The 24,459-nt window shown below is 38.7% G+C and overlaps 1 protein-coding gene across 7 annotated transcripts in view; it reads left to right on the plus strand.

The window, feature by feature from the left end:
• The window catches only part of atp2b4 (ATPase plasma membrane Ca2+ transporting 4), a 94,055-nt gene that overhangs the window by 14,764 nt on the left and 54,832 nt on the right, over positions 1-24,459 (plus strand). For all 7 annotated transcript variants that reach the window (XM_065241387.1, XM_065241384.2, XM_065241386.1 and 4 more), the window contains exon 2: positions 19,593-19,858. In XM_065241387.1, coding sequence (XP_065097459.1) covers positions 19,663-19,858 — 196 coding nt within the window. In that variant the 5' untranslated portion in view covers positions 19,593-19,662. The remainder of the gene's footprint in view (positions 1-19,592; positions 19,859-24,459) is intronic.

The raw sequence follows: 24,459 nt of genomic DNA on the forward strand, positions 1-24,459 counted from the left end.
CATAGTGTTTTGTACATGTTCAGGTATATGTAAGGTAAGGCTACACGATAAAGACAAAACTCATAATTGCCTGTTATTCACTTTGATGTTGTAATTGCGATTATTCTTGGCGATTAATAGATTATTCATTGAAGTCTTGAAATATTTTATAACTTTCTGTGAGGCAGCTGAATGGTAAAATATAAACATCCAAAACTAAATAATATAAAGTAAATAACAAATAATTAGAGGAGTTATGCTGATACAAAAAAAAAGAAAGAAATAGCTAAAGGACACATCAACTTTTCAATTTTGAAATCTTTGATTCAACAATGTATTTGGTGCCCAAACATACTGGCAAAATGCACAGAAATGAGCACACAATGGCGATTATGTAATTGTTTCACCCGTAATTGTAATCCCGATTATTTTTTCGATCAATTGTGCACCCCACATGTAAGGGCATCTCCGATATTTCATGAGCAATTGATGAAGTAAGTTCATGCAACTTTTACACACAAAATGAAAGAGGCGGAGAACATCTGTGTTCATTGTATTAATGATAGCCTAAAGACCACGCCGAACACATGTAGGGGTGGATGATATGACCAAAATTTTATATCACGATAGGATTCATTTTATATCATGATAATGATATGTATCACAAAGAGTTTTTATCTTTTTAATAAGATTTTTGTGTTATTAAAATATTTAATGCCATAGAATTTTCATAATTCTCACAAAAACGTATAAAAGCATAAAGAAGAAGATAAAACCAAACAAAACTTAAGCTTACTGAAGATAAACAGTCAATGATGAAACAATAATAATAATAATGATAATGTAAATCTTATTAAAGGTAGAAAAGGGATTTAGTCAAAAGCAGTGAGAGATTTTCACAAAAACATGAATGACAGACAGGAGCAAAATTATGTAGCTTCCCCTGTAAGACTAAAGTCCGGATTCAATATACTTTCTCTTAAGCCCTAAATGGTCTGTTTATAAGATACTTGCAAAGGAGGCAATTTTGATGCATATATGTATTTAAGGCCAATGCTCACAAGCTTAATGAGCAGCGGATGCGCGACTTGCGCGCTTCTCTCAAACAAAAACGGCCCGCGCATTTAGGACTGTTGTTTGTGTTTCAATGGCTTAAAATCACTTGTTTTAAAACTGTGGTGCTTAAATATGTTTAAAAACATTACGTTTTTGTGACCACGTGTGCGGAAACGTGGTGGAGGTGCGTAACCTCGATAGAGACAATAGTCCAAAATATCTACTGGTTGACAACTTTCTACCCGTTTATCATATCTACATGTTTATCTCCCACCCCTAGGTTCATGCTAGATTTCAGGACCGTTTGAAAAACATTGTGCTCCGTACATCACACATTACATCAATAAGTGTAGAGTAAGCTAAATGAGAGTCTTTTGTGGCTGTTTGAACACGTTACCACATGGGCGTCTACACCACAAAAGCAATTCAGTCGAATGGTTTTCGACTTCCTCTGATTGTGTTAGAAAGTAGATGAGATCAAAAGTTTTACACCTGTATTTAGCGTCGTCCACTTGTGATCAATTCAAACCAAAATGCATCTTAAAATCAGGGCCCTAGACAGTGTTTCAATTGGTATAGACATGTTTATGCTGGTGGTATAATTGCTGCTTTGGGTTTGAACTTGCATTGTGTTGGGAAAGTGCATGTTTAGAGAGGAATATTGAGCAAGTGTGGTTGGTTAGATGGCCTTTAGACTTGCTTGTCACATGCTTGAATCCAAACAGCAGCATTTCTTCACTTCCATTAAAGAGAGAGGAAACTGCTGAGGTGTCACAAATGGAATATTTTAGTTTTTGAAAGCCCAGTGCAACGTCACGATTGGGACATGTGGCTCTGTCACATCTTTTTCCACTGTTTCATTAAATTTCCTCATGATTACTGACTTTTTTCTGTGGTAGCTGCATTTTGTCAAGTGATCGTTTTTCCAGACAATTGTAGTCGTTTAATATTAACCTTGCACGTTTGCCTGTGTTTTCGCTTGTTATAAGTGCTCATTTATGAACACTGCACCAGTGTCTTCATTAAAAACATGATTGGATTACATTAAGTGTTTATAATGACTCAAGACTTGTTCTGCAGTGTTTTTCTTTGATAACCAGCAAGTTTCACCGGGGTGCAATTAGCAGAAAATGTCTGTTTCCTGGTCGGTTTTATGTACCCTACTATTTATTTTTAGTGCTAAATGGTAGTCATTTGTGTTAACTGGTGAAAACTATAGTTTATTGTAGGGCTTATACTGATCAAAATTCATACCTCTATAACATGGGGATGAATACAATTTTACTATAAATATATCAAGTGGAATAAATGTTTTCATGCAATTGAAAGCCTCATGTCACAATAATCTTAATTGAAACAGCATATAATGAAAAAAAAATCAAAGCACAGGGGTTTCCTCCCAGTTTGAAAATTAACAGCTGCACAACATGCGAGGTGGTTGGAAAGCTTACATCTGACCTCGGTGTACATTTCTGAAGGGTCATATCAGGCTATACCAATATAGATGGTATTGTCTCATTCTTTTGGGAAAACATAACCAATATATTACCAACTCAGTATACCACCCAGCCTTAGTTTATTGTACGATTAGTTACTATGATGTAGGATAGATCAATTTGGAACCTTTATAATAGGGGGCCTTCATATTCAGAGCGATTTAAACCTACAAAAGCAACCAAAAGTCATTGGTTTTTAATACGAAATTGGTGAGTGACAGAGACTGATATCAATGTGAAGTTGAGCTTTTGGCACATGTTTAGTCATGGATATGTTTTCCTTCTCAGTATACAGTTAAGCCAAGTAGAAACACCTACAGGCCACCACCATTACAGTTCCTTGGCATTTTAATTGCTGTCAGTGTGAACATCCATTCAAAGTGAAGCAAATGTTTAAAATCTTTGACAATTTTGTTTGACAGGGCAGCATTCGTATCTTGTTTCATTTTCTGGTTCTTGCATTAGTTAAAGTGTTTAAAAAATGCAATTTCTTTTATACAAGTTGTGATCTACAGGTGCATTTTGTCTGTCCATCTGTTCGTTACTTCACAATTCCCCAATGTATAATTATCCTCTTTGTTCCTTTTTTCACATGAAACTTTTTGAAACCATGTTATGCACGAATCTCTCCAATGCAAAATCACCCTTAAAATTACATCCAAATGCCGGAGCATTAACTGCACTCTGGTTACATGGCTTCACTTGCTGATGTCACCACCCATGACCTTCCTCCCACTGTCTAATAAAAGAGCACAGACCACCTAGTGAACACTTCTGCTCATTAACACAACAGGCTAATTAAAAACCTGAAATCTTTCATCTGATGTTACATTTCAAAGCCCTTCACTTCTTCAAAGCGCTCAGAGTCATTGCTCAGGTGACATGGTGCTATGTCAAGCAGTTAGAAAAGTGACACACAGCGAAATGGGTCATCTTATTTTGCAAAACGTGTGTTTGCCAGCTGACATCTGCCAGTGCTATTACCCAATGCTTCAGAAAAGGATATTTTGTATTCAGATACTTCCCCAAGTGTTGCATCTGTCACCTGGTGTTTAAGATCATTATAGCTCTAGGTTTTACTTTTACTAAATATTTTAATTTGGACTTAAAGGGCCATTCCACTTTTGTTAAAAATATCCTCATTTCCTCCCATAGAGTTAAACATTAGCATCACGCTAAAAAATAACCAAAGTTACTTTCAATAGCAGGGGACTATTTTTTGGGCAGTGTGTAATATCACTACGCCTGCTGCAGCCATGTTACATCGGCTGTCATGGATTATTACGCCAGTTTGAGAGTATAGTTCCTAGCCATATCTGCCTAGAAAATCACAACTTTTATTTTCCGTTGGTCTTAGTACACCATGTAACTACAGAATATAACTACATATCGAAACTCTTTGGTTATTTTTAGCGCGATGCTAATGGTCTCATCAGATTCAATTGTGCTAAGCTAAGCTAAAAATGCTAGCGCCAGACCACGAGATCAGCTGAATAGATTCCAAAACGGTAAGAATCAAATGTTTAAATCTAGGGGAGCTGAAAATTAACATATTTTCAAAAAATTGGAATGTTCCTTTAATCTCTGCTAATTTGCTGTGGATTGTTGCTTATGTGTGTTTGATTGGCGCGGGGTGGCGGAAAGGTTATACGAAATGTTCATTTCATTTTAAAGTTGATTGTTTTGCTGCACTTGCACAACGTGAATGTCAGCATGTGTTGATCTGTTTTATGTTTAATGAATCTGAAGTTCATCTAGTCCATCTGGCAGTCAATTTTCTGTAACAAGTACACACCAAGAAGACTCAGTCCCAACGCAAAGGTCATGAGAGTGACAAGATGTTAATTCAATAAAGCGAGCAGGAGCGTTCAGATTGGCTGCCTTTTCTTCTTAGAGCAAAGCGTCAGACTGGGTTGAGCTTGTCATTAGCATGGAGGTGGTTGACAAATATGGCTGCAGAACAAGAAATATTACACAAGCACTCGGCTGCCTACACCAGTGCAGGGTGGTGTTTTTTCCTAATGTAGCTAAGGTTCCCTAAAGCCATGTGGAATTTTTCCTTTTCCTGTCTCGCTGGTTTCGTTTTGTGGGTCTGTAGGTATTATTTTCCCACCTTCCACCCCCATATGACTTTCTTTCTCCACTGGTCTTTTTCCTCTTTCTTGAACACACCCTCCTTCCCGGTGGCTGACAGCATGGAATAATTTCTAAATGGAGGCCGGGCCCACACAGTCTTTTGGGAGTGGCTCAAAATGACAGGCGTAAGAACTAACAATCGTTTCTCTCTGACCGGTACAAAGGCTATAGAGAAAATGCAAACAAGGAGGACAAGAAGAAGAGAAAGATACACGTTTCGACAGGGCCGGTTTTCCACTTTTATCCAGCTAGATTAGTTATTTCAAAGTTCTCTTACACTGTAGCTACAGGAATGTTTATTATGTCTCATGCTGTCGAGTTGTGTATAGTCGTTTTTTTAGAATGGTGTATTTCTGATATTTTTTGCGTTCAGTAGATTGGAATGCCTGGAATCCGATTCGTTTCACATTTTGTGAGCATCTGCGTAGCTGAACTCTTAAAACAAAACATGAACTCGCATGCATACTTGTACCTATAAATTCCTTTGCAGTTCTGGACTTGCCGAGTAGCATTCCAGCCAACTTTGAGAACATCTTCTGACAAAACATGCCTGACCTGTTTTAAAAGTCCTTAAATGCCAAAGACAATTAGCTTATGCTAATTATAATATTTTACACACAAAAATGCAATATTGGTAAAAAAGAGAGCAGTAATCTTAATGCGGTGCGGTCTCAGCTGATTAAAATCAGTTGTAACATCTGCTGTGACTGAAGTTGGGAGAGATTCAGATTTCGAGGAGTGTGCTATATTTATACCAAGTATTAATCCTCTTTACCCAGTACTTCAGCATCTGTACTGGCTACCAGTTTGTCCGAGACCTTGACAAACACGGTGATTAAAAGCCATATATATACATACAGAGGCAACAATCATTATGAACCCTTCCGTAATAATAAGTGGTTGACTGATGTGGGTTTTTTAAATGCTGATTCAATGTCTAGAGAACAGTCTAGCTAATGGATGATATAAAAGTGCTGCTGTACTTAATATCAAAGATATAGTGTTGATAGTAGCAGCACAATTTTTTATTTACAAGAAATGATGCAAACATTAAAACAACTAATTGTTGTATGTTCATAATGTGTGTTGTCTTTTGACAAAACTTCTTTTTTTATTCATACATGAGGAAAAAAATCATTTCTGCCTATTGGCCAGGAGGGTGTATGTGCTTGTTTGTGTTGCACAAATAAATCTAGAGGGGCCAGATGCAATGTTTGCGCACACAAACACACAACCCATTTAATCCCACACATTGTCTGAATCGCATGTTGAACAAACATGTCCCCCTCATTTAGATTTAGGCTTCCTGAGACTGAGGGGACACCAGTAGAGCAGTGAGTCATACTATAATTAACCCAGCACAGTTAGTCATCCAGGGATCCCCAAAATTATCACTTTATTAATAGCTCACCTCCAACCCTGAATATACTCCACCTCCCCTGACTCCAGAACAGGTGATAAGCATAACTGTGCCCTTCATTCCCTTTGACTTCTGACTCAAGCTGAGGTGAAGGTGGAGGTGCTGCTGTCCTGATGCACATATACAGTACATGTGTACCGTGGCTCAACCATACGCTTTACACTGTAAAAAGTGAAAAGTTGGATCAACTTAAAAAATTAATTATTCAACTAAAATTTCAAACTAAATCGATCGAACGTTTCACTTTTAACATTGTATAATGTACATATTTTTAAAGTTTAATAATTAAATGATAATTAGTCAGTTTTTGTTTTATAAAACATTAAATGTAGGGATGCACTGATATGGAAATTTTGGCCGATAACTCTTTAGATTTGGGGGCCGATAACCGATATCTATAGGCCGATAAATATTCATATTATTTTCACAATGAAAAACTCGCAGACCGCGGACATCTTGTCTTTGCGCTAGACTAGCATACTCCTCTTAATCCCGCAACACGTGTCATCTTCGTGCTATGTCACAGAAAGCACCAATCAAAACTCCACATGGCCAGCAATGAGTAAGTGAAGTGGTTCAACAAACCAAAATAATCCATAATTTATCGGCTTTCATTTATCGGCCTAATTTTGCTATCAGACCGATAACCGATAATATTAAAAATAAGCAGTTATCGGCCGATAATGATATGTCGGCCGATAAATCGTGCATCCCTAAGTAAACGTTTACATAAAATAGGAGGGGGGTACATGCCAAAAAGTTTGAAAATCTCTGCTCTTAGGGGTGCACTGATAAATCGGCCGATGATGCTTGCTATGCTTCTCAATGAAATACGGTGAAATGCCACTACATCCTAAAGCCAGAGGGCGCTCTTGTGCAGAAACTCAATATGCGCTGCAGACGAAGAACCATACATGCGCAGCTATAGAAAATGGCTTAAGGATATATATTTATATTGCTGTTTTTCTAACCTTTTCAGGTATTTTCATTATAATAAAAAATATGTATAATAATTATGTTTGACAAGTGTTGCTTTTTCAAATGCATGTTTAAATGCAAACTAACATCAATTTCAGATCGATAAGGACTTACTGATCAAAAGCCGTAGTACATGCAATAGCTGTGCATAATATCGGTTGTGCGATTCAGATTAGTTATCGGCCACGTATTATTAGTGTGTATCGGCATTTATCGTTGCACCCCATCTGCTCTACAGCATGTTCATATCTCTCTACATCACAGAGCTTTGCTTTCTCACTTCTCTTTGGTGACTGAAGTATTTATCAAATTGACAAGGGCAGAGGGTGGTGGTTTGGGACGGCTGCCTGATACTATCTCTGCAGTGTTCACATTGGGCAACTGGCTTTGATTTATTTGATGCTGATGGTAACGGAGGTATGGGGTAGGAAGCGTATGCTGGTGGGCTGATGACTGACCAGCGTGTTTTCAGGACACTGGCTGAGTCCATAAGATGTTTGGTTTGTTCCCATGTATATATTGTAAAGCAGGAATGTCAACTTTTTGATGTCATGCAATTTGCATGGAAATTTGCATGGGTTTTCCATAACAATCTAATGCATATCCCACGAATTGCTTTCTAAAAAATCATAATTCAGAACCAAGAAATTGGAAAATTTGATTTAAATGATATTGTTGAAATGTAGTGTTCAGTGTGCACGGTTCTATTGTGCTTATATAAGCTTTAATGTGCCCATCATTATCACCTTTCCGTCTTGCTATTTTATCTGATACGAGGTGAATTGAGATTAAAATAGTTCTGATTAAGATTTCAAAATTCCTGACAATGTGCCAACATCATCTGAAAGATGAGATGCCTCTATAATCCAGGTCATCCAGTTGCAAATAGTCAGGTGAGATACCCGGTTGTGTTTGGGAGTGGATCTCCAAATGTGGTTTATTTTATCTTTTTATAAAAAAATTGAATTCCTTTAGTTGTTAACAGGTCTTTTTTATGACTGAATGGGAAGATGCGTTTTTAAACTGAATGCTGCTTGTTTTATTCTCACTCTGAAATGCTATATAAAGATATATATTTTCTTTTTGTCTAAAGTGACTTACAAAGATTTGGAAACAATAAAGCAATTTTTTATAGAGAGGCAATAATACAAGAAGTGCTTATAGGTTGCAAGTTTTTACTTTTCCGAAAAAGAGAATTAGTGTGACGGATGTCAGCGTCAACGCTCCCGGTACTTCTCACTCACCTGAGTTCTGACTACATTCCCCATCATGCACTGTGACCCGCTGATTACACATCAGCTGTAGCGTATCAGCGGGTCTATTTAACCTGGGACTCTGCCACCTGAACTTGGCGAAGTCTTGATTGCCCTGCAGCATTTCTGAGCGTTATTCCCTTGTGTATACCCGTGTTTGTTTTCCTGGTGTGATTTGGACTGTCTTTTGGTTTACTGATTACTGCCGCCTGCCCCGATCTTGGACTGGATTACTCTTACGACTGCTTTCTGCCTGCCCCGATCTTGGACTGTATTACGATTACGAGTGATAGCCGCCTACCCCGAACCTGGTCTGTTATACGTTTATGCTTACTTGGATGTGCCCTCTGTTTACTACTGTTTGCTGTTGTATACATCAATAAAGAGTTGCAAATGGAACCTAACCTGTCAGTCTCGTCACAATTAGAGTATATTTTATTTAAGATAGAAGATGTGGAAGTGCACTCAATATCAGTTTGTCAAGTATTTTTGAAAGAGGTGAATTTTTTGTTGTTGTTTTTTTAAAGTTGAAAGATATTTGGCTGAACGGGCTCAGATAGGAAGATCATTCCACCAGCAGTAGTGAAGGAAAATGAGTGGGAACCTGGTTTAGTGCCATTTTGTGAAAGTATGACAAGGCTCATTTGCTAAACGTAACGTTCTGGATGGGGTGTAGGAATGCAGGAAAGTGTGAAGGTATGCTGGTGCAGTACTAGTGAAAGCGCTGTAGGTGAGCAGTAGTGACTTATTCCTGAAATGGGCTTCAATCGGTAACCAGTGGAGAGAGATGAAAAGCGGCGTTACGTGAGCCCTTTTGGATTCCTGATGATGAGCATTGCTGCTGCATTCTGAACCAGTTGGAGTGTTTTGATAGACCGTGCAGGAAGGCCAGCAAGGAGAGAATTGCAGTAGTCCAGCCTAGAGATTACTAGGGCCGCGATCAGCAGTTGTGCAGCATGCTCCGTAAGGAATGGCCATATCTTTCTGATATTGTATAATGCAATAATGTCTTTGCAATTTAATCGGTGAAGGACAGTTTGTTATCAAAGACTACACTGAGGTTTCTGGCAGCTTTAAAAGGAGTAAGGGCTGTGTTGCCAAGTTTGAATGGATAGGGCGTGCTGTATCTTGGGTTGTGCCGGAAATTTAAAAATCAAGCTATCACAGAGTTGATTTCATTGAATAGGATTATAGTCATATGTGGGTGTTTAGCTTCAGAGCATTCTTGTCCCAAGAAGTACCCTGTCCTGTCCTTATAACTAATGAGGGTTGGCTTCCGCTGAAACAAAGCACACTCCCACATCCAGGCCTGATGCAGGTCACAAGCCTTATGATTTTGGCAAGATACCATCTTTTCTCAAAGCATCGATTGTCTTTCCTTTTTTGTGTGGTTTATTTGCAAGGGGGTCATCTTAAACAGTTCTACCAATAACTTAACTACACATTTATGAACAATGTGTATGGGTCTCCCTCATGTCTGATATCAAGATGTGGCCAAAGCATGGACGCTGTGCCAGTGGCACAAACTATCATTTCTCCTGTTCTTCTCGGCTTATTTTCCTTAGCTTTGTTCTCCTGCCATTCAGCATTGCTTATTCTGCCATCAGCCAGGGAATCCAGAGGGACCTGTGGCTTAGGTATGATGTCTATTCTTCTGGGAGAAAAACAAAAATGGACCTATGTGTTTTGCCAGCTTCTGAGAGCCTATTAGTCTGGCCTCTGTGCTGTTGTTGTGTTTGAGTGAAAGTTAATGCATTTGCTTTTGAGAGGTCATTGAATTCAGGGTAGAATTCCCCTCAAGGCCTAGGGGAAAAGGGCCTGTAACGCCACAGTCGAACATATTTTAGACTCTAATGGCAGTTTTAATAGAGTTCATTTCCACTAATGCTTCTAATGATCTTGCATGATTTTCTTTCTTTTCACAATCCCAATACCCTTTTCAAGTGTCCCTTACTTGTGAACTTACACTTTGGTTACAACCTACATACACATTTAGTTATCATGTAAATAAAGACTGGTCCATAGTATCTCGAGCTCTGTCTAATAGTTGTGTGCTTCAGCCTCTCACCGGTTAGATCACTTGCCCACAGCGACACCGCCTTGCTTGCTGGACTGGGGGGCAGTCAGGATTTTTGGGTGGGCAGCCATTTCTCAACAAAATTAATTCATACACAAAAATTATGGATGTTTTAATTCAATTTTATTTTCCATCTGTCTTATCATAAAGGCCCATTCATATTTCCTTTTGCACATTCAAATTTTAAATGTAGATGCACACACATGCGATTTGGATTTATAATGATTTATAATGTTATAAGGATTAATACAATAAAAGGATATGATATAATACAAGGCAACATTATAAAATACAATGTTTTACCTTACGATGACCTTGCGGAGTGAAAGTTCCTCCTGAACTTAAGTCGGAAGATTTTGTGTATGAAGTTTTTCTTAAACGCAAGCTGAATGAGCTGACGAATGCTGCCAAAATTTGGTTTTAAAAACTGTATAACCATCTTATATCAATATCTATTATATATTATGCCACAACCAAACTGCATTTTTTTAATTTAATAAACAGAACTATGTGTAAAACAAACGCATTAAAAGCTGCTGGAGACTTGCCATTGGCTGTTTTATTTGAATGAATAAATAATGAGGTGAGTCTAAGAAAGGATAAGGAGCTATTTTGGGGATGTTTACTATAAGAAGTTATATATTTTAAAGATGCATTTTTTTAGTTACCGTCATTAGAGATTAGTAGTACTTTTCCTGTGAGTTAAATACTGCTGAAGAGACCTCAAAAGCGTGAGTAAGCTAAGCAGACAACAGTGGGTGGGAGCCCCAATAAGTAGCGTTTGCCAACAGAAGACATTTTTTTGTTTAAAGAGACATTTTTTATGATTGGCTGGTCATTTTTGAAAATCTGGGGGGCAATGCCCCCCAGCCCCCCAAACCCGGCCCTGGGTAATATCATTATCTTATTTTTGACACCGGTGGAGTTTAGTGGCTTTTGCATCTGAGCTCCTCATTTGATGTTAAAAGTTTGTATATGATCATGTTAAACCACACAACAGTTTGGCATTCACTGTAGACAGAAAAACACTTTGTATCTGTAACCTTTCATGGCTCTTATTTAAGATGCAGTGTTTGGCATTGAAGAAACAGTTGGTGTGTTTCTCTTGTTTGCACCTGTTTGCAATCCATCTAGCCCCCCACCTACAGCTTTGCTCTTATAGCTTTGGCTGGTTTTAGTTTGTATTTTCTCCACGTTTGATACTGTGTCTTTCTTTTGGTCCTTTGGCATTATATCTCCTACTACCACGCTCGGTTAATGGTGGGTTTAATTGCATTCTACCAACCTGGTTGTTTACACACAGATTTGGTACGCCGCTCGCTATCTGTGCGAACGCATGGGGTTTGGCAGCTGAATGAGTTCAGCATGTTGTTCATGACACGACAAGAAGGCAAAATCCCAGACACACTCTCTGCATTCTAAATCTTTTATTGTAACCATGCTTGTTTTTTTCTTTTCAGCTCCTCTTCTTATCATCCTCCCCACACACACACACACAGTTTTCCCTTGCTTCCGTCTTTATGATGGGCTATAAGAGATTCAGAGATTGTGTAAGGGATTTTCTACTTCCTTCGAGTCACGTGACTGCAGACAGGGTGTGGCCTTTTCCAGTCAGGCAAGCTTTGTGCTTTTGTGTCAGAGGCATGAGCCTGTCAGTAAATTATTTTGTGCAGTTGGGTGGGGGTTTGGCATAAACACGAAGACACAAACAAACCATAGTATGCACACAGAGATATGGGTGTGGCAGGTCCTCCTATTTGGTACAGTGCATAATCATGTATTATTGCAGAAAATGTGAGTGCCAATGCAAAACTGTTTGATTGCTAAAGTCTTCTGACCCAGGGTGCACTAGGTGGTTGTTGGGGCATTTGTAGGTTTTTGCTATATGTTTTGTGTGTTTGGTAGATATTGTTTAGGTCTGCATTTTAGTGTAAGTCTATGAAAGATTTCCACCTGTTTGATTGAAGTCAAAAAGCACACTATGGCAAATCATATAATTTGATGTATCATTCATGTCCATAGCACTAGTGTTTGAATTCCTGACCCAAATGGGTGATTCTCACGAAATCCAGGTTTAGTTGTCCAGCATCAGAATTTTTAAAAAGCCCTTGAAGCCAATTTGTTTGCACATATAAGATTTCTTCTAATGAACTTACTATAATCATTATGTTTAAAAGATTTAAAAAATATTTCCTAGCATTAATTAAATTTTTTAGATTATCTTTATCAAAAAAATATCATTACCACAACATATTACATTAATTATAGGCATTTAAAAACTCATGTTTCGGTAATGAGAACTAAAAAGTTGTCTAGGTACTATGACAAACAAAATTATCTTTTATCTGGAGAGAAAAAATAAGAAGAACTTACCTGGTAGCCATCTTGAGTGTCACAGTCATTTATGTCCCTTCGAACAATTTTTTTTTTTATGTTAGTTCCTTGAGGGCTTAAACAATGATTGAAAATTGTTGCGGAGGATGAGAACATTGGTCTTGGACACATTTATATTCCTTATTATTTTCTCTACATTTACCAATGATCACCAAATACCACATGTTTCTTTACTGTAAATGTTTATAGTATAACATGCACGGAAGCTTTTTATTTTTTAGATTTTTATTTTTAAAATATTTTCATGTCAAAGAACCCAAATCCAGTCAAGGACGCGTTGCGGAAATGAAAATTTTCCCCTTAATTCTGGAAAAAAACAACAAAATTGGTTTTTATGATGTCATTTGAAATCATGTGCAAAATAATACATGAAAAGATGTTTATAACTGTATGCTTGTTATTTTGATAGCATTTACTTTATTATCGAAATGTTTCATGACACCTCGCAAGTCTAATTTGGCGAGAATCATAATCACCCAAAATGTGACCTTGTCTGTGAAATCCAGGCTAAAGCATCAAGGTTTGTTTTTAGTCGTTGATTCACTTTAATTTTAATCGTTGACATGTCTCAGTCAATATTAAATATATCAAGGCTATATTTTCACAGAATGTCATTTACATTATATAGGACAATTTTCTCTGTAAAAAACAGTAAATCACACAAAAAAATGATTGGGACACGGATAAAGTGATACTTTACCAAGCACTACTAATAAATATGTAGGATTTTTTTAACAAAGTGATTCATACAATAACACAAACAGATGTTTTTGCTCTTTTGTTGAGGCTTCACAAAGAGAGCCCTGAGTTTTTTTTTTAATGTGCAGCTTTGTTTAGTTTAAAGAGATTCATTCCAGTTTCACAGGGAATGTGGTTATACTGATTTACCAATAGTGCTTTTGCCAACCTTTCTTTTTTTTGGGTCAGCTGCGATTTGTTGTTTAGGAATAACTTGGATCAGTTCTTACTCACTTACACTCTTGTGGCAGACTTCACAGTTGTGCTACGAGGCCTGTTTGGTATGCTGCACACATGTATTTTGGTATACATAACTCGTTCAATACCATACAATGCCCCACAGACTGTGGCATGTCGCAACTTGGAGGAGGGGGCGCTTCCTTTCGGCTGTGTGGGCGCAGCAAGTGTGTGCGAGTCGACTGGATTGGTGCAGAGCGTGCAACTGCGTCCAAGGCTCCGCATTCTCCCGCTTTAGTATGCAAGGCAGGTGTGGCTGCAGTCAGATGGAGGCTGGGCTCAGGCCGCCGCCTTTACACACAGACAGAGTGTTTCTCCCCTGGCTGCCTCCAATTACACGCCCCTCCGTTACACAAAAACACAGCCACGTCGCCCATATACCATTCTTCCTCATCTTTGTATCCGAAACCCTGTTGTCATTTTCTTTTTCTGTCCGCTTTGTCTGTCAGTTTTAAACGCATTATCTTGCGTCATGTGTCTCTTTTGCAGTACCGCTCCAGTCTTGGCATTCGTCTCTTGCAGTCATGTCCCCAGACGTCCTCTTTTAAAAAAGACAATTCTTGTCTGCTTTGATGTACGTCCACCATCAGCCTTTTTCCGACCGACCCGCTCTTTCTTTGCTGGCCTGTCATCTGTTTCAGCCAGAAGTTATTTAGTTCCCGGTCTTCTGTCAGGGACCCAGGGCAGCTGATGAATGAAAAGCTGAAATGTAGGGGGGATGGAAATGCATGGAGGTGCAGCAGAGATGAATGGGCTGTCTGTCCTGCAGCGTGGAGCTGTAGTTGGGGTCAGGGGAAAGGGGAGAAATCCACAGATTAGGTGCCATGACTGGTCAGCACTTAGCAAGACTCTCAATGATAGTTTAAAAATTACAGTACTAAATACACACTCAGTACTAGGGCATCTGTTATTTTCCTAACTTGAGTTCACAAGTTGCCGGTGTGTCGGTGGAGTTTGTTTGTTGGCACACTATTTGTCTCACTCTCCCCAGGGAGCAGGTGGTTGTCTGTGAGCACAGCAAGGCAGTAGATCCCAGTAGATGGTTTGTATATTTCTAGAGAAGATAGATAATGCAGAAAAATATATCATTTAGCCTTGAACGTGCTTTGTGCAAACTGCTCCTATGTTCGTGGATTTCCCACTGCCTCACCTGACCTGAACATCATTGGACAACGACCTTTCAGGGGTAATTTAATAGCCGTTTCTATCCGGTGCTTCACCATTAATTATTGGGAGTGCTTTAGGCCGTTTGATTCTCCCTCCGGCTTTGATGCGTTTGACTGGCATACATCGGTTTATCATATCTCTCTGCAGAGGGGTAAGCCATTAAAAAAAAAATCTCCTCACATCTCTGCCACATGCTTGGTGCATCGCATACCTGCATAATTTCATTCACCTCCTGATGCAGATAAAAACGACAGCACTAAAAAGCATAAAACCAGCTTTATTGCGTTTTTTTGCGTAATTGCTGACAGACAGCCACAAACTCAGTAGAGTCAGTAGACATTTCAACACAAAGGACTGGTATATAAAGGGACTGTTGTCATTTTTAGACGTTGACAGCATGAGACTGCCTTGTCTGCAGGGAGCTGAGATATTTTGCCCTTTTTAGATGTGCATTAACTTGCGTCTTAAACTGAAACTGTTAAGATGCAGTGTAGACTGATGAGTCACCCTCATAAAAAAGCAAAAGAGACCGAGTGAGAGGGTGGAGCGCAACAAGAAAAAAAACACGATGAAGGAAGAGGCTTTTTGGTGCTGCAGAGCCCCAGTAGAGTAGAGGCGGATATGGGGCCTTAAGGCCTGTGCTGGCACGACTGCTTTAGGACAGTGGAGGGAAACAGATGTAGCCATGATTTACATCTGCTGTGTACCAGCGACTGCTCATACGCTTTAATCTTACAGCAATGCCTCTCTTATTTCCTCCCTCCGTTCCACTTTCCCGGATGTTTCCACCCACTTTTTCCACTTCCCTGGTGTTTGGTCTCCCCCACTTCCATCCTGTGCTCAAACCACGCTTTCAGCCTTCGTGATACAGCTTGAGCTCAGAGGCTTTAATCCTCTCAGTGTCTTAGCATCCTCCTCACGCTCACACTGGGATACAGAGTGTGAACTGTTTAGTGCACCCTCTTCTCCCTTTGCACTGCCACATATTTCTGCCTACGCTAGGAGGGGTTTGCTTCGGTTGGATTTGTGAAAATATATTGTGATCTCAAAATAAATGTTCTGCAAGTCAAATTATCGTGTTAAGCCACACAGTGTTGGTTGTTTGTCATGCGAAGTAGGGACTCCCACGGTAAATATGTATATTTTTTGCGATTTAATATGAGTACATATTTTTTATAATATAAAGCCTCATTTACAGGAAGTGTGGTCACCCCTGCTCCTCCTTTGAGGTTCTGTCGCTATGTCTGATTGTGCTTTCTGTTTTTGAAGTCTGATCTTTCTCTGTATCTTAATGTGACATTTATGCCAAAGGCACATTGACAAAAGGAAGTGTGTATGATAATATCATTGTAAGCACTTGGGTAATTAACTACCCTGAAATATCTTAAAGATATGCCAAAAAGTTAGAAATAAATGAATAAAAATAGGCATTCTAGTTGTCGAAGGATAGTCAATTTTTTCCACATTTATTATGCTGTCAACAGTGTTGTGACAGCTAGCAACCTTTGGACCTAATAAAAGTGCTTTTTAGTTCAAATAGCCTTTCAGGTTGCACATTCACCGCATGTACACCCTGAGCATTAATGGTGGTTTATGGTGCCGTGGCTGTTGTGCTTGTTACACCAGCCTACAAGCATTTGTGATTCATTTTGATAAATGCAAATGGCTCTTTGGGCTGAGCTCATTCCCTAAATGCATTGTAGGGAAGCTCATAGCATTTAAAATGATTTGTTAAATGCCCTGCTGAGACTGCATGATAAATTGCTCCACTTTTAAGCGTCAATCACTATGACTGTCAGGCCTTTGCACAAAAGGTCTGCTTTGATTATGCTTTTGGCAAATGAGTAATCATCTTGTGGTATTTCTGTGAACTCATGGATCTTTTGACCACCCTCATGTGTAGTAAAATAATAGGCAAAAGCTCACATTTTATTAGTGGTCTCTGTCTTTCACTTTGAAAACGTGACATGGAGAGATTTTTGAATTTAAGTGTGGTTACAGAGAGCGTGAAGGGTAAAACGATTTGCATTGAAGTGCGGTTCTTGCACTGGCATACCGGTCTGCGATGATTGCTTGAGTTACAGCTGCCTAAAGTTGAAATGTGACCATTTTATTCTCCACTACTACTACTACTACTACTACATACTGAATGAATTAAAGTGTGCTTTCCTACAGAGTATTAAAATAAATATCCTGCATCCATTGGTTTTATAAGTCTTATTAAAACAGATTTTTTTTAAGCCTGGGACTTACAACATGGCACCTTATTGTAGTCTGAGTGTGTTAAGCCCATGTTATAGTCTTGTGCAAGGTCTACGATGTCTTAACCATAGCCTGAGCGTAGCTCTGCGTAGCCTGAAGTGCACCTCGCCAAATTTTTTAAAGAGCGTCAGTTCTATGTGGACTGCAAGCACTGTGATTTGTCCACTAGAACCCCTCCCATCAGGTAAAAAAATTGCAACGGTAAGAACAAAAATGGGCCAAGTTGAGGAGCGCTTCATTGGCAGTCTCGCTTCTACTGTGGTTACATGCGTGGATACCTACCAGCGGTCTGCTTGTGTGTTTGCACGGGGACGACGACGCAGAAGTATATGAAAACTGACGCACACCTGTAATCAACGGCACCGCGGCTTCGCCGAAGGACCTATGCACAATGAGCCCTTAAGTTATACCAGAAACTATGCAGCTACATAGAAGTCTGGTTGGGAATCGAAATCAATTCTGGAATCAGATCCCTACAAACAAAATAACATTTTCAATTACTATTTTCAATTCCTACATGCACAAGAATAAGTCTTTCATTCATGTTATTTGTGAATACTTGACCTGTGACATTTTATTTGAGTTTTCATATTTCACATAGACTGAATCAATTGAACGTTTACAGAACTTGTCATGTGAAAAACGTTGCAAAAATGTATTTGTTGCAGTCAGTTTAGATTTTGTGGTGGACATTTTCAAGTTACTTGTCTTGCCAGGCAAGTCAAATTTTCTCTTACTTGCCCATCCAAAACATAAACTTGTCACGGACAAGCGATAATGTGTCATGCCCAATGTGAAACATATGGTAAACACTACACTTTTACTATAAAAATGTAGTTATTTTATAAACTATATTTTGTGTAACAGGCAATAGGTAGGCTAAATGACCATACAGTTTTGTATCTAAATATTTCCTTTTTTCCCCCCACATTGGAATCAAAACTAGAAATCGTAACAAATCGGAATTGCTTGGCATAATTAAAATTGGAATTGATCAAATTGAATCGATAACCAACCACTCATAGCAGCATGCTAGTAAACACTAAAAGCAGCTGCATAGCCACACCCTGCGAACCATTTAGTGTCATGCCGGCATTGGTCACTCACATATTCCAGAGGAAATTTAAGATCGGGAACTTTTCAAAGATATTCTTGGACATTTTCACTTCAGCGTGGCATGTGATTAATAGATTTCGTTTTTATCCCTCCACAAGAAGCACTCAAACATTTTGTGCTCCGCTAATCTGAAGGCTTGGTAATGGCCTCTTTCAATGCCTTGGGCAATGGATGACATTTGTTTGGAAACAGTCTAGAGCTTGTTCTTGTGGCATTTACACATTTCAGCATTTACAGACATCTGTTACATTAGTACTGATGTTTAAACTAAACTCAATAAGATGCACTTTGACCTAGGTTATGTGGTGTACTTCCATCCATACACATGAAACTGAACAATCCTCACTATAACTGTCTGCTAGGCCATTATAATTTTAGACGCAAGTAGTCATTGACAGCAACAGATTAGTAATTCATTCCTGTAGAGTAGTTGGAAATACAAGGCGTGATTATGGAATCAGGTCACATTGCTGTGAATGAATCTACCCTGGGTCGATCTTTGTTCAAAAGGATAAGTCAATGCATTGCACAGTGTGACTGAATCTTGACCTACGCTACAGCTGAGAACACTAGAGAAGTGGACAGTAATCCCATCTGGGTTAAAATCTGCCTCGGGGCTTTTCAAGTCTGCTATCAATGAATACATGTGTGTTTGAGAGAAATTGGCCGTAGTGCTTATAGAGGAATCCTTTTCCAAAATTTCAGCTTGGATAGCTGTGAGCACCCATCAAAGTGTGGCCTTTTTTCGTCGTATTTTGTGTGCATGAGTATACCCGGTGAAGTTGGAAGCTTTCCTATCGCACAATAACACAGACCCCTTATCTCTTTATATGGGTTGGTTTTTGCTTATTTTGAAAGTAAGGTCCTCGTTCTGTTTCTGTTTCCAGCTCTTCTTTGGGCTTAGAGGCCGAATACTGAATACTTTTATATGCTACCAAGTTATGGATTTTTTATGTATGTATGTACGACTTGGATGGACAGAGTCTGGTTATTAATGTTTTTGGCAAACTCCTGTTCAAGTGCACGAGGAAGTTCTTGCAGATCTGCTTTGGGAACATTTGTAAAACATTCATGAAAAAGATAGCTCTGTTTTGTAATGTTTGATATCCCCAGTGTGAATACTTCATCTAAATAGTTAAGAACACTTGTTGCTCTAAATGGTGTCAACATTTCCTATCTTTCTATTTTCTGTTCTGTCACAAAATGTTCAAGCTTAGAAATTAGGTCACTTTCTGTTTTTTGTGATATAATTTAAAGCGTGTCTCTTTCTTGCTATATTCCAGTTTCTCTGTGGTGCATCTTCACGCTGACAGATCTGACGTCCTACGGTGTGACTAAAGTTTAACCAGAATAATGGCCAACAACACCACAGACCACCCGCAGGGGAACTCGGTCATCGAGGTTGACCATGAGGGGGATTTTGGATGCACGACGATGCAGCTTCGCGATCTGATGGAGCTTCGCAGCTCTGAGGCGGTCAGCAAGATCGCCGAATGTCATGGAGATGTGCAGGGGATCTGCCTCAAACTAAAGACCTCTCCCGTCGAAGGTAAGACTATGTCCACATGTTACATGAACCACTGACACAGTTAGCCCTGGGCAATGTGTGAAACCTGTTCCCTCATGCCAAATAAAAAATAAGAGAAAAAATGATATTGTAAATCACAAACACTCAATGTATGGGAATAAATCTGCTTTTTTACCAATATTGTTTCTATTGATTCTGAAAAATTACTTTTATGGACAAAAATGTCATTGTGACAACATATGAATGGCTTGAATTAGAAATCATGGACAAAATGATGAAGAAAAGCAGCCAATATATTTATATTTATGTCATATGGCAGATGCTTTTATCCAAAGCGACTAGTGCATTACAAGGTATGCATTTTACCAATGTGCGTTCCCTGGGTTTGAACCTATGAATTTTTGCGCTGATAACGAAATGCTCTACCACTGAGCTATACAGGAACAATAAGAGCCCATATTAGATCTTTCAGTGTTGTTTAAAAAAATTATCCATGGGAAAGACCTCAGAAAGCGACTTGATAAAATGGCAAGAGAATTTAGCACATTTCAATCAAAGTGTGGCAATTGTTTATTTTGAATGCCTTTCTTTCCCACTTCCATTGCTACAATTGTCTTATTTCATTGTCGGGATGAATTTACTATTAGAAGTATATATGTGTATAAATGTATTTCTGTATGTTGCCTTGAAAAGATTTACTCCATACTGCACCTGAAGGTGACACCTCTTATCTACAGGATTGTCAAACTCTTATGCTGATCTTTTAAAGGACAAGTTTGGTATTTTACACTTAAAGCCCTGTTTTCAGATTGTTTATGATGAAATAGAACGGTTTTGACTGAAATTTCGACATATGCGGCTGCCCCGAGAATTTTCGGGTGTTTGTGTTTCACCTCCGACCTCTACAATGGCTATATAGGTGCACTGGAACAATCCTTCCTAAAATGAATTAAACTTTCGTTTACAAAGACGTGAAACTCACCGAGTGGTCAGGGGTGCTCACTGATATGCTCACACAAAAATCGCTGCAAAAGACGCATTCCAACAGGTTTTATCGTAGTTTTTGCCAACTCCATTGACTTGTATTAGATGTGCTGTGAGGAACGGTATTACTCCGCGCCGGGAATGTTGTTTGTATTTTTACAATTGGCAAAGGCAGATTATCGCCACCAACTGGGCTGGAGTGTTTATTATTCAAGCTCTCAGCGGAAGAATGTACGGGTGTGAGGCGTTTGGAAAAATAGGTCCACAAGTTTACAACGAATGCTAAAACACCTGTTGGAAAGCATCTTTTGCAGCGATTTTTGTGTGAGCATATCAGTGAGCACCCCTGACCACTCGGTGAGTTTCACGTCTTTGTAAACGAAAGTTTAATGCATTTTAGGAAGGATTGTTCCAGTGCACCTATAAACCCATTGTAGAGGTGTGAGGTGAAACGCAAACACCCGAAAATTCTCGGGGCAGCCGCATATGTCGAAATTTCAGTCAAAACCGTTCTATTTCATCATAAACAATCTGAAAACAGGGCTTTAAGTGTAAAATACCGAACTTGTCCTTTAAGATATTTACAGGCCTCTGTTGAATATGCCACCCCACTTAAACATTGACTCACAAAAACCCAGTCCATCTCTTCAGCGACCTTCAACAATATTTCATTATAAATAAGTATGTCACTGCATTAAGATTATTTCACCTTTGTCAATTCAAGGTGAAATTGGTCTTTGCTCCATTCAGTATGAACAGCATGAGCAAGCAAAGCAAACATCTGCAGTCTCCTCATCTTTCCCTTTGGCATATGGACTCGGTTGGATCACTCTAGCATTGAAATTTGCTCCACACCATGTCCTTAATTACATTTTAGATCATTGCTCTGTTCCATTTAGTAATGAAGGGACAGCTGTACAGACTTCCCCACACAAGAAATGTCTCGTTTTATTGAAGGGAGCATAAATATGTTTCCTCTTTTACCCTTAAATGAAGCAGTGGGAGGAAAGGGCCAAAACCAAATTAATATTTTTTTGCAATTCTCTGCTATCTGATCTGGACATTTTTAAAGCTTTTCACATTGTTTTACAATCTTATTACACATCATAAAAAGTTTGTCTAGAGCACGCATCTACTCTGCTGCATTCGTCCATTTTTTAAAGGGATAAAGTTAAACTATTGATATTGACAGTAGAGGCGTATTGGCTTGGCACTGGACTCACTGTTAGCTCTTGTTGCATACTTGGCTAGTGTGGCAAAATGAATCATCACTGCTCTGCTGTAATATTTTTGAAATTCAAGCCTCTCGTGTTTGCATTACAGCATGACACAGACCACTGAAAGTAATACTGTTACAGTCCATTCCAGTTATAGGCTCCATAGACATTTATTGGTCCTGTTGATGGTTAATTTATGCTATGGCCCCCTGTGCTCAATAGATATTTATTGGTCCTATTGATGATTAATTTATGCAATGGCCCCCTTATGCTCTTAGTTAAAGATAAAGACAAAAGAAGGGGATATCATCTTATCTTGTTTTTCAGACTTTGCAATTTGTACCCAAACACTCCTCAAATTCTTTAGTAAATCAATAAAAGCTGTGTTCACACCCTTTATCGTGGACTTTGTGCATTGTTTTTATATTTTTAAGAAAACCAGCTGTCTTGTTTTGGGAGGAGGTCGGGTCTAGCCTTGGGGATAATCCTTGCTTATTTGGCCGTATGGCTAAAATTCATTTTTTCAGACCATAATCTAAACAAAGCTTATTTGTGTTGAAGGTCCCATTTTTCCTGATCCCATAACTTTAGTTAGTGTGTAATGTTGCTGTTAGAGCATAAATAATACCTGTAAAATGATAAAGCTCACAGTTCAATGCCAAGCTATATATTTTCTTAATAGAATTACCCTTTATTTTCTCATTGAATGACGTCAAAATATGAATTTCTGACTAAACGCCGCCCACAGGAATACTTCAGTCCCCAGCTAAGCTTAAACAGCTCTGGCTAAGCTGCTGTTGAATCACAACACACTTAACAAATTACACAATCAGAACTCGTTACTTATTTCTGAAGGAGGGACTTCATAGAACGAGGAAGACATCAGCCTGTTTTAATGACAGTAAAAACAGCGGTATAGAGATAAGTAAATTTGTGTGTAAAATTCTGTTCAGAGATCTGAAAACAAAAGACCTACTTATATTAGCTCATGGAGAAAATGAAGAGAATAAGCTCCTATAGATTTTTTTTTTTTTTTAACGCTAGTCTAGCCTAGTGGTGGCCAATGACTTCTTTTTCAAGGACACATGATGTGAAGCTTGTAAGATTAAAAATATAGGAATTTATTACTTTGTCACAACATGTCACAACTCCCATCTCTGTCCTGTACCATCTGCATTCCTGTGTTTACTGATGATGATCAAAGACTATTGTCTCAGCTGTTTATCATATTCAGTGGGACTCTGCTTACCAGAGTTAAACATTGCCGTATTGACTGACATTAATTATAAGGACTGATGAACTTCTTAACTCTTAACTAGTTGTTTGGTCGAGTTTGTGACAGAGAACCTGCAACGGCCGAGACAAGGATTCTTTGCGACAATTGAGAGTCAATATAAAGAAGAGTTAAAATAGAATGATCAAATATTAATCTAATTTTAATAATCACCAACAAATTCTTAAAATGTTTTATTAATGGAGTCAGATGAAACAACGAGGTAATGTATATTTGTCTATAAGAAAATGGCCTTAATCTAATCCTGTGATGTTGTGCAATGAAAAGACAGTAACGGGCAAAAATCCTTCTGCTGTGTCATTGGCTGCCGTCGTTGGACCTGTGGGCAGACCCTGCGAAGGGACCTTTCAAGCTCGTCACAAAATGTCAAGCCACACACGACAGGCTAAATACATTTCAAAATTTGTGTTCGGCGTGCCATGTGAACCATGTGCATCATGCGTCTTGTCAAAATACGAGCCGGCTGCAGACACATCTAAAGGGTTTATGATAAAAGAGACGCTCACTTTTGCCAGATACTCGCTTAATCACATGTGTAATCAAGGTTAACTGTTAAATTAGTCTCTTGCGAGTATTTTGTGAACATGAGCGTCTCTTTTATCTTAAAGAAAGAAAAATTTGACTTTTCCATGTTTAAGTGCTATAATTGGTTCCCCTGTGCTTCTATCAACCTAGAAAATGAGAAAAAGATCAACCCAGTAACTTAGTTTTGGTAAACCACCCTCTGCAAGCATGTGGAAAAATAGGTCATTGGAATTTGGCTCCCCTTGTGATGTCAGAAGGGGATAATACCCCCCCCCCCCCAAAATCTGCACTATTCAACCACAGCACTGCCATTTAGTGCAGAGATCAGCTCATTTGCATTTAAAAGGACACACCCAAAACGGCACATTTTGTACACACAAACAAAGTGCAATTTAAACATGCTATAATAAATTATCTATATAATATTTTAATCTAGAACTTCCCATATGTACTCTAGGGACACCAAAGATTTATTTGAAATTTTAAAGTCTTGTGAAATGTCCCATTTAAACATTTTGATGCATATTTTGACATGACAAGCAACACACATGACACTCCGAACACATTTTAAATTTGCGCCACTCGGAAGAGAAGTCACCAAC

This window comes from Paramisgurnus dabryanus, chromosome 14 (genome assembly GCF_030506205.2).
Source record: "Paramisgurnus dabryanus chromosome 14, PD_genome_1.1, whole genome shotgun sequence".
In the NCBI taxonomy this organism is placed as follows: domain Eukaryota; kingdom Metazoa; phylum Chordata; class Actinopteri; order Cypriniformes; family Cobitidae; genus Paramisgurnus; species Paramisgurnus dabryanus.